The following is an 11106-nucleotide window of genomic DNA, read 5'->3' as shown; positions in this document are numbered from 1 at the left end:
AGTGAGGGCCTTTCTGTGTGGAGTTTGCATGTTCTCCCCGTGTCTGCGTGGGTTTCCTCCGGGTGCTCTGGTTTCCTCCAAAGACATGCAGGTTAGGCTAATTGGTGGGTCTAAAGTGAGTGTGAATGGTTGTTTGTCTATGTGTCAGCCCTGTGATGACCTGGCGACTTGTCCAGGGTGTACCCCGCCTTTCGCCCATAGTCAGCTGGGATAGGCTCCAGCTTGCCTGTGACCCTGTAGGACAGGATAAGCAGCTACAGATGATGGATGGATGGAATTCATAATTCCATGTTGTTAAATCTTAATAGAGCTTTACATAGTTAACTCAAGAAGTACGTATAGACTTTTACACAGTATTGTACACCGATCAGCCATAACATTAAAACCACTGACAGGTGAAGTAGTGAATAACATTGATTATCTCATTACAATGGCACCTGTGTGATTGTGGATTCCCCCACAATCCAAAGACATGCAGTTAGGTTGACGTGGGGCGGCCTTGGGCTGAGGTGCCCTTGAGCAAGGTACCGAACCCCTGACTGCTCCCCGGGCGCTCTGGTGTGGCTGCCCACTGCTCTGGGTGTGTGTACGTGTGTTCACTGCTTCAGATGGGTTAAATGCAGAGGATGAATTTCACTGTACTTGAAGTGTGCATGTGACAAAGGTTTCTTCTTCTCTTTTCTTCTTCTTGAAGTTGATGTGTTGGAAGCAGGAAAAATGAGCATGAGTAAGGATCTGAGTGACTCTGACAAGAGCCAAATTGTGATGGTGAGATGACTGGGTCTGAGCATCTCCAAAATGATACATCTTGTGGGGTGTCTTCTGGTATGCAGTGGTTAGTACCTACCAAAAGTGGTCCAAGTAAGGACAACCGGTGAACCAGCGACAGGGTCATGGGTGTCGAAGGCTGATTGATTTGCATTCGGTACAAAAGATAGCCCATATGGTCCAATCCCACAGAAGAGCTACTATTGCACAAACTGCTGAAAAAGTTAATGCTGGCTAAAACAGAAAAGTGTCAACATTATTCCTGATAACTAACTGATGACTGTCCCAGTTATATTACACTTCCTGAGCAAAAGGAGTTTGAGGCTGCTATTCTCGCATGCTAGGAAAAACACTGAGATTAAAATACTATATTTAAGTTTACTTTGCTTCACTGTGATGTTGCTCTTAAAGTCATTGATACAACATCTAGTCTCCTATAGCCTTAACTGAGCTGCTACCTATCCACAGTGCATCTTCTCTTTTATTTCATTCAGGTATTATGTAGCAGATGAGATAGACAAGAGGTTGGGGGTAAGCAGGACTCGCAATAGCTCTCACCCCAACCCTGGGGCACGCCAGGTGAAAGAGACAGAGTGAAAAAAAGAAACAAAGAGAGAGAGAGAGAGAGAAAGAGAGAGAGACACTCGCAGCTGTTGAGGTCTTCTCAGGCAGGCGATAGGGCCCCGCAGTCAGCTCTCATTATCTGAAGGTCATCTTTTTTTATATGAGCAGAACACGGTGACATGTTAAAGGCTGTCTTGGCCAATCTGCCGGACACCACTTGATGGTCAAATGGAGTAAACAGAAGTCTGATGGACAAAAACAAAGGGAGAAATGAATGTGTCTCATGAGACAGTACTTAAAATATGGTATTACTATTATTAATATGTTGAATGTATTGAGTTGTTTGATGTTGTATAGCTTATGAAGACAGTTTGTGGAGCTCTGAGAGATATCGCTTGATAAGTTATGGACTTCTATGATTTTATCTTGTACGTCTTTATAAATAAATACATTTTTAATGAAATATTTAAATAATATTGGCTGGCGTTGAGTAGTATATCAGATATATTCCATTCAGCTAGCATGATATTGAACAAGTCGAAGACGAGTAGCTGAATGGAATATATCTGATAGACCACAAAAAAAATGACATTATTATTATTCATACATACACACTCTTCATATCAGCATTCTTGAAGGCCGATGCAAGCCTACCCGCAACTCAGTGCTGTTAGTGTGGCAGTCCAGTTAGCTTCCACCCAGTGTAGCAATAGATTTAGCAAAGGCCAACACTAGCTTACCCACAACTCGGTGCTGTTAGCGTGGCAGTCCAGTTAGCTTCCAGCTGGTGTAGCAGTAGCATGAGTGAAGGCTAATTCCAGCTTACCCGTGACTTGGTGCTATTAGCACGGCAGTCCAGTTAGCTTCCAGCCGGCATAGCAGTAACATTAGCGAAGGCCAGTGCTAACTTACCCATGACTCTGTGCTATTAGCACAGCAGTCCAGTTAGCTTCCAGCCGGCATAGCAATAGCATTGGCAAAGGCCAATGCTAGCTTACCTGCGGCTCGGCGCTGTTAGCATGGCAGTCCAGTTAGCTTCCAACCGGCATAGCAGTAGCATTAGCGAAGGCCAATGCTAGCTTACCTGCAACTCAGTGCTGTTAGCACGGCAGTCTAATTACCTTCCAGCCGGTGTAGTGTTAGCAAATGCTAGCACAGTCAAGCCAAATATTATTATTTTTATTTTCCCTGTGTAATTTACTTAGTTACTTTAAAAATTAACATCGACAACTACACACAACGGAGCAACCTGGCAGCCAAAATTCTCTCAAAATCTTCTGTTTTTAACAAAGCAACTTGGCGGCCATGTTTGTTTACAAATTCTCACTGTCGCTCACTAGCGCGGAAGTTTTACGTCTCCAACGTGTGACGTTGTGTTGTCTTGACAATGTGCAATATTTTAACAATATTGCATGCTCATTCTCCACTGGATAGAGTGGCGTAAAACACAGATGATAAACGATATGATAACAATATGGCATGCTATCAATAAAGCCACTAGAAAGGAATAGAATACATGTTTTTATTCCTTGGAAAAAGCAGCCCGTATGTATAATAATTTGAGATATTCTGCTCACACAATACAGTACATGTTGAATTAGTGTACGTTTATATTCTTCAATTAGATTCTAACAACTGAAAGAACATCCAAAAAGACAAATATATTATTACCAATACACTAAAAATGTACATCAGATTTATTAATAACAATAATATTATGTTTTATTACATTTCTGACACAAATAATACAAACATACACAAAGCTTTTGTAATCGGAATCACTGAAATGAAATCCTTCCATAATATAGAGACAGACAGTGTGAAATCAAGCTATGTATCTATAGCGTACAGGTAATGAATAAGAGAAAATAAATAAAAGACAAATACACTCAAGCCTGTACGATTCAATGGGCACCTCTCCGGATCGTGGCATGTAACCCAATTAGCTCATAATTGATGTACTTTGAAATTCATTAACTCTCAATCCAAAGGATGGCTTATAATTAACTGTCTGCTTTGCATCCAGCATTTAAAGGACGCTGCTGTTATTAATTCTGACTGAGGCACTATGGTAAAGCCCACTGCTCGCTTGTGTGCCATCAAGAAGCCATAAATCAACTTCAGCACTGTCAAACCCACCATGCTTTCAGTAGGCCCAGATGCAAAAGGCCATGCTGTTTATCACTCATTGTAGTTCTGTAAATGGACAACAACAACAACAGCAGCAATTTATTTCAAAGCATGTCACAGAGTCTCAATGCTCTAACAATAAAAAGAATGATATGAAAAATTCAATTATAACAAAAGCATATGTATATTAATGCTTACATCTATGAAAAATTATGAAAACAAATTAATCAAAATGAAGATTAGTATTCAAATCGTAATCAAGTTTTCATAATTAATAATATTGTTCAAAAAGTAATGTTTTTAGACCAGTCTTGAAGGTTTCGCATGAGTCCGCTTTACGAAGGGACAATGGGAGCTTATTCCAAAGTCTTGGTCCAGCTGATGAAAATGGTCTATCACTGTAACGTTTGGTGTTGGTCTTTGGAGCCGCCAGGAGCTTCTTCCCATTCAACCTCAGAACGTGAGCATTGGAGTACGCACAACAGTTCCTCTAGGTACTGTATGTCGGAGCGAGTCCATGTAATGATTTGTAGACCAATGTCTAAACTTCGGAACTAATCAGAACCAGAAACGAAATAAGAGAAACCTCGTTATAACTTCGTAGTATCAGAAGATAATCAGCAGATAAAAAGATAAATGAAATTCATCTCGTGGTTCGCCAAGGCTACTGATTTGATATGAAGTAAGTGGTATTTATTTTAAGAAAATTTACCTTTTGATTATCACAGCTTTTGTTTGGGCCTTCTGAAAAGTCAAATGAAAAGTTTCCTAAGTTTTTTTAGTTTTTTAGCAGATATTTAGAGTCTTTACACTACACATATGAAACAAAATGTTCTCATTAGTATTAGTGACTTTGAAAGAACAGAGAACACACTTGTGAGATTAAATTCAGTTGTTATAACACTAAAATAAGTGCTACCAGGTGAAGTTTGTTTTACCTGGCAACACTTGTGTATTTGTTATTCGTGACTTTCTGCCCAGACTATGGATAACTTTCTGCCATGTTTATAACATTTGGATTGTTACAACATATTGGCCCTGTCACACTATAGCGTTTTGTTCGAAGTTTGGTTGCGTTTTTAAAAATTTGAGAAACACCGGGGAACGTCGACGTTCTTCAAATTAAGTTTCTAGGTCAACAATGTTGTAACGTTCTTGTAACGCTTGGGTAACGCTCAGCCAACGTTCCCTCAGCGTCAGGTGACGTTTGTGGTTGAAAATAGCAGCAAAACCTAGCGTTCTCATAGTGTCCACAGCGCTTTGATAGCGTTCTCATAGCGTTTGGGTAGCGTCTGCCTTGCGTCCAGGTAACGTTCTCGACGTTTGTCCAGCGTCTAGCTGACGTTCTCGACGTTTCCACAGTGTCTGCCTAGCGTTCCTGTAACGTTCGAGTAACACGTGGAGCGTTTGTGTGACGTTCCTGTTACATTTCGCCAACCTGCGGCTGGACGCGCAGTATAAAAGGGGGGCTTTTGGCCAGAGTGCATCACTTCCATTTCAACCACCGCACAGTCAACATCGAAGAAGTATGCCTCCCAAGAGCAAGAGGGCCAGCAGCAGAGGTCGGGGCAGCAGCAGGGGCCAACGAGCAGCATCCTCTCCCAGCCAGGAGGTTGTTTCCATCACTGCAGAGGTCCATCCCCCTCCTGTTGAAAGTGAGGCTGCCAGCCAGCCAGCAGGCAGCCAGCAGCAGAAGCAGCCGAAGAACAAGAGGGCAACAATCACCCCTTCCAGGTCCCAGTCGCCATCTCCAGCCTCTCCAGGGTCTCCAGGGTCTAGCTGCTCCTCCTCCTCCTCCAGAAGCTTGTCAGCAGCCTCCTCACAGGACAGAGGCAAGAGGAAGAAGAGCGACAGGATAAACTACAGCCTCTCTGAATCTGATGAGGCCATCATGGTCGAGTGGTTACAAGAGAACCGGACATTGTGGGACTCTAAGCTCCAGGCTTACCACAAGATTACGAACAAGGAGAAGTTGTGGGAGGCCCAGGCAGAGAAGATGCAGAAGACAGTGAAGCACTTGAAGGGCTGGTTCCGGTCATGGCAGGATAAGAACACCAGACTCATGAAGTACAAGAGCGGTGACGGTGCCCCAAGAAGAACAGAGAGGGACGAGTGGGTGCTCAGCAACTTCAGGTTCCTGCAGGAGGTAGTGCGACACAGACCGGAGCCAGCCAAGCCCATCCTACCCAGCAGAGCCTCAGCTGCAGCAACTGTCCAGGAGGAGGATTTACCGGTATCTGGACCTTCTATCACGGAGTCTACTGCCATACCTTCCAGACCTTCCACACCTGCCACAGCAGCATCCAGCAGCAGCAGTTCCAAGAGGCCCAGAAGATCTGGACAGGATGAGGATACCACCACCGAGGATGACATGTTGGCTACCCTGCAGGAAAAGGTCAAGGAGTCAGAGGCTATACTTAAGGGTTTGTTCCAGCCTCCAGCAGTGACCCCTGAGTCGACCTTTGCCAACTATGTGAGGGACAGCCTTCTCACAATGTCGAGCCGGAAGTTCAAGAAGGCCAGGGCCAGCATCAACATGATCCTCACGAGGCTGATGGATGAAGACACTGAAGAGGAAGAGGAGGACCTGCCTACCTTCTCAGCTAGATGTTGGTCCGCCCCCCCTCCTGGCATCACAACCACCAGGCAAGCCCAGAGCAACATGTTTCAGCCGGACCCTAGCCAGTGGCATGACAACCCACCCACTGGCACTCCTTGGCAGTCACAGAACAGGGAGTGGATGGCCAGATACCACCAGCAGCAGCCTCACTCGTCCTTCCAGCAGCCTCACTCGTCCTTCCAGCAGCCTCACTCGTCCTTCCAGCAGCCTCACTCATCCTTCCAGCAGCCTCACTCCTACTACCAGCCACAAAGGTTCTTCCAGCAACAGAGTAGGAACTCTCCCATCTTCCACATGCTGACAGCACCAGCCACCACCCATGCCTCCGTCTCTACGGCCATCAGCTCTGCAAGACACGCCATGGACCAGAGCAACCAAGGCAGCAGCTCTCCAGCCCTGGTTGTCACTTGTGCCGCCACGGACGTTACCGTGTTCCCCACCGGAGTGTCTACAGCAGCCAGTGTCAGCGACTTGTTCAGCACCCTGGACAGTCCAGTTCCAGTTGCCACCCCGTCCATGGCTACCTCTCTGAATGACATGCTGAACACTCCACACCCACAGGTGGACCCAGAGACTGACTCTTAGAACTTTTTGTTTAGGAATCTGTAAATAAATGTTGTACATAGTTTGAACTTTGCCTGCTTCTTGCATGAAACTTTCAATTTCTTGTTTTTAATATTGTACCCCCCAAAAAATAATGAAAAAAAATACAAAATAAAAAATAAAATAAAAAGTAAAATAAAAAATAAAAGATAAAATAAAAAATATAAAATAAAATATAAAATAAAATAAAAAATAAAATAAAAAATATTAAATAAAATAAAAGATAAAATAAAAAATAAAATAAAAAGTAAAATATATTTTTTATTTTATATTTTTTATTTTATTTTATATTTTACTTTGTATTTTATTTTATATATTTTATTTTATATTTTTTATTTTATTTTATATTTTTTATTTTATTTTTTATTTTACTTTGTATTTTATATTTTTATTTTATTTTATATTTTTTATTTTATTTTTTATTTTACTTTTTATTTTAAAATAAAATAGAAAATAAAAAATAAATAAAATAAAAAGTAAAATATAAAATAAAAAATAAAATAAAAAAAATACAAAATAAAAAATAAAAAAAAATAAAGTTAAAAAATGAAAAAGAATAAAACAATACAAAATAAAACTATGACATTTATTAATACTGTTTTATACGTTTGGTTACGTGAAAAGGGATCGACCGGGAACTCAGTAAAATAAATAATTGAAAAAGAGATCGTGCCTAGAACAGATTGGCTAAAAAAGTAGGGTGATCAGTAAAAATAATTACTTCAAAATGACACACACAATTACTTTTATTATTACTGTTATCTACAAATAAGTCATTGTAAGTAAGTTACACATACAATATTTCAGTTTCTAAAAGTTGTGTCTACCAAAAAGTATAGTCTATATTAAGTCCATTCTGCATTGCAACACTAGGGTCCAGGTCTACACCATCCTGTCCTGCCAGTCCAGTGCCCCAGCTGAGGAGTTGACCCAGTGCTTGATGAGGTTCCTCTGATTCTTGGCTTCCTTGGTCGCAGTGTTGGGGCCTGCAACAACCTGTGTCTCTTCCATATTGAAGCCATCTCTCCAGGCACCAGGCACAAAGTCTTCTTCTGGACCTTCTGGCTGGTCCAGCTGTTGGTTCTGCAGCATTGGATATCTGACCCTCATCAAGTTGTGAAGGACCAAGCAGGTCTTCACTATCAGCTTCACAGTCTCTGGCTTGTGCTGCATAGTGCCAAGAATCACCTGGAACCTGTTGGCAAGGATCCCAAAGGCGTTCTCCACGACCCTCCTGGCTCTCGACAGTCTGTAGTTGAAAATGCGCTCCTCCTGTGATAGACCACGGAGACTGTAGGGCTTCATCATGTAGGCTCTCAGGGCAAAGGCGTCATCTCCAATGAAGAAGTATGGAACATCTGTAGTGTCTTGTGGGAGAGGTATAGGCTGTGGAAACCCAAGCAGGTCTTCTTCAGCTCCATGTTTCAGCTCACTGGAGTTGTAGATCTGGGCATCGGATGCTGATCCCAGGCCTCCAAGATCTGCCCACAGGAACTTGTAGTCAGAATCCACAAGGGCCAGCAACACGATGGAATAGAACCCCTTGTAGTTGTAATACAAGGAGCCACTCTCTGCAGGACACCTAATGGCCACATGCTTGCCATCTAGTGCTCCCAGGACATGGGGGAAGTTCCACCTCTGATAGAATCTGTCAGCAACTTCCTTCCACTCTTCTGGCGTACTGGGGCAGGTCAGCATCTCATCCAGGTACTCGTCCAGTATGGCATGGCAAACCTCTCTGACCACCAGTGACTGTGTGTTGTGAGGTACTCTCCAGGCAAACTTCTGCGAAGCATAGCTGTCACCAGAGGCAAGGTGTCGCAAAGTCAGGGCCAGCTTCATACCAGGGTCGAGGGCCAGTCTAAAGCGAGTGTCCTTCTTGGTGATCCTGGGACCAACTCTCTGTCTCAGCTCATCAAACATCACTGCTGGCATGCGCAGGAAGTTGTGGAAGGAGGCTTGGTCTTCAGCTCTGAGTTCAGCCATCAGCTTGTCATAAACACCAAACTGTGGTCGCCTTCCTATCCAGGGTCTCACCCAGCTCTTTCTCCCTCTCCTCTTCCTTTTCTTCTTTGACTCTGCCTTGGACATCTTAACCTGGTGCAATGCCAACTGCAGGAGGTTGCTGTGATGCATGAGAGCAGCAACAGCATACTGGTGTTTCTCTTGGTCTGTCATTGTTCTGAAGTCTTCACTCTGTGAAAGTTCCAACAGGACTGTCGGTGGCCTCTGCAAGCCCCTTTAATATATATATGGCAAGTGCCTGCCAAATGCTCCTGAACGCTACCAGTAGGTTACAGGCGCGTTACAAGGACGCTACATGGACGTTACACAGACGCTGGAAAAATTCAGAATGCTGACAGACGTTAGAAAGACGTTGAAAGAGCGTTACATGAGCATTAAGAACGCTCGGCGAACGCTGACGAACGCTGAAAAACATTGGCGACACGCTGGACAGACGTTCGATGGACGTTACACAGGCGTTAGGCAAGCGTTACCCAAGCGCTAGACACGCGCTGGACACTCGACCCTGATGGGCTGCCGTCCGCCTAGCGTCCAGGGAACGTCCTGATTTTCGAGTAACGTTCGAGTAACGCCCGCAAACTTTCGTGTAACGTTCCTCTAACGTGTAAGTAGCGTTTTGATAGAACGTCCTGAATTTTTGTGCACACCCAAAACTATTTTTCACCCTCAGCGTTCGCTGACGTCCCTCGACGTTCCCCAACGTTTGCTGACGCTCGTCTAACTTTCTTGTAACTTTTTTCTAACGTTCTCGACGTTCCTCTGCGTTTCACAACACGTTACTCGAACACTGGTGAGAACGTCGTAGTGTGACAGGGCACTAACGTTCTCGACGTTCCTCTGTGTTTCGCAACACGTTACTCGAACGCTGGTGAGAACGTCGGAATGTGACAGGGCACTATATAAATATATCAGTATTCAGTAGCATGTACTAGTCTTTGTGGGTATGAAATTCAGAATGTTGTTGTTGTTGTTGTTGTTTTAACTCATTGTTATGGGCAGGAGCACATGAGTATGAATATAAATCCCACGTATCTTATGTCTTATGTTGTGTTAAATCCTACAGATTATTTAAAATGAAGTTCTAGCCATGACTGTTCATTTGGTGTAAGAATTTATGCAATTATACCAGGCAATTTGGATAGAGTTGGTTGATAATTACACAGGTAAATGTCCTGTGGTCTGGCAGAAGAGACAGTGTTGCTCCTCTGACATGCATACAAGTCTGAAATAATGCACTAATCTGAAGTTAATTATTCAATATACTTTTGTCAGTATTGATCTTCCTCAGTGAGGATAGAATGAATAAATGGTCAGTTGACACAGGAGCTGACAGTGATGGGATTTCTTTCTCTCCTTATGAATGGCCATATGGGGGACAGAGGAGCAAGATATTCCACTATGAGACAATTTGTTCTCAAAAATAAAATGCTCACCTGGCAGAAAATGATAAGAGAGAAACTGAAATAGACTATTGAATGTGACTGTGTGAATTGTTTTTCCCCTTCTAACATTCACATTATAAGATTACACATACATTTCACCTCTGGTCCATTACCTCCACCAACTTTGTTTGTTGGTGTTCATTTGTTTGTTTGTTTGTTTGTTTGTTTGTTTGTTTGTTTGTTTGTTTATCTGTCCCCAATGTAACTCAAAAAGTAGTGAACTGATTTTGATGAACTTTTGAGGAAAGGTGAGTCATGGGCCAAGGAACAATTGATGAGATTTTGATGCAAATCCAGATATGCACTGTATGTGGATCCAAGACTTTTTTTTTCGTCTTTTCCCAACATAACTAAAAAAGCAGTGAACGGATTTTGATGAAATTTGGTGTACAGCTTTAGTATTATCCTAGGTTCAAATGGGTTTTTTTTAAATGTTGATAATATGTGGATTTGCGGAGGTATGCACTCTACCGAGTGCCCTTCTAGTTTATCTTTATGTTCTTTCCTCTTTAAACTAGTTTTAGTCTGTGTTGTCCTGTATAACATGGCTATGCTATGACTGCTACTTGCACCTTTGATGTTGTCCCAACACTTCTGAAGGATGTTCTGCAGGGTCCCAGGGTTTCATCTATAATAAATTAAAATTAGCACTTTTCCATTATATTTTAAACAAGGAGACACTTATGTATAAAAAAACCCCCAGAGTCGAGAGCCTTAAGTTCTTAACAATTGTATATCAATTCTATATTATACTTTATATTAAAGGTTTTAGAGAAGGTTGCATTTTCTGAGCTTTCCTGATTCATTTGTAAGAAGCATGTTCTAGATTTTAGTCAGATTTAACACAACTACAGCACAGAGTTTAACTTCCTGAATAAAATAACATCATTAAATTCTCTTCTTTTAACGATGGATTTTGGAAAGTATGCTTAAATAGATTTGCCTCTTATCCTA

General features: G+C 42.4%; 1 protein-coding gene across 1 annotated transcript; it reads right to left on the bottom strand.

Annotated features, from left to right (window-relative positions):
* Positions 1-7567: 7567 nt before the first annotated feature.
* Positions 7568-8671, bottom strand: LOC132872367 (putative nuclease HARBI1). Its single transcript, XM_060907136.1, has one exon. The coding sequence runs from the start codon at positions 8669-8671 to the stop codon at positions 7568-7570; it is 1104 nt and encodes a 367-aa protein (XP_060763119.1).
* Between the last annotated feature and the right edge of the window lie 2435 nt (positions 8672-11106).

This window comes from Neoarius graeffei, chromosome 24 (genome assembly GCF_027579695.1).
Source record: "Neoarius graeffei isolate fNeoGra1 chromosome 24, fNeoGra1.pri, whole genome shotgun sequence".
NCBI classification, from domain to species: domain Eukaryota; kingdom Metazoa; phylum Chordata; class Actinopteri; order Siluriformes; family Ariidae; genus Neoarius; species Neoarius graeffei.
The sequence above is the reverse complement of the archived record's forward strand: the minus strand, read 5'-3'. Positions and strand labels throughout refer to the sequence as shown.

Coding starts and splice junctions, on each gene's coding strand:
- LOC132872367 (XM_060907136.1), bottom strand. CDS start 8,671: ATGGCTGAACTCAGAGCTGAAGACCAAGCCTCCTTCCACAACTTCCTG.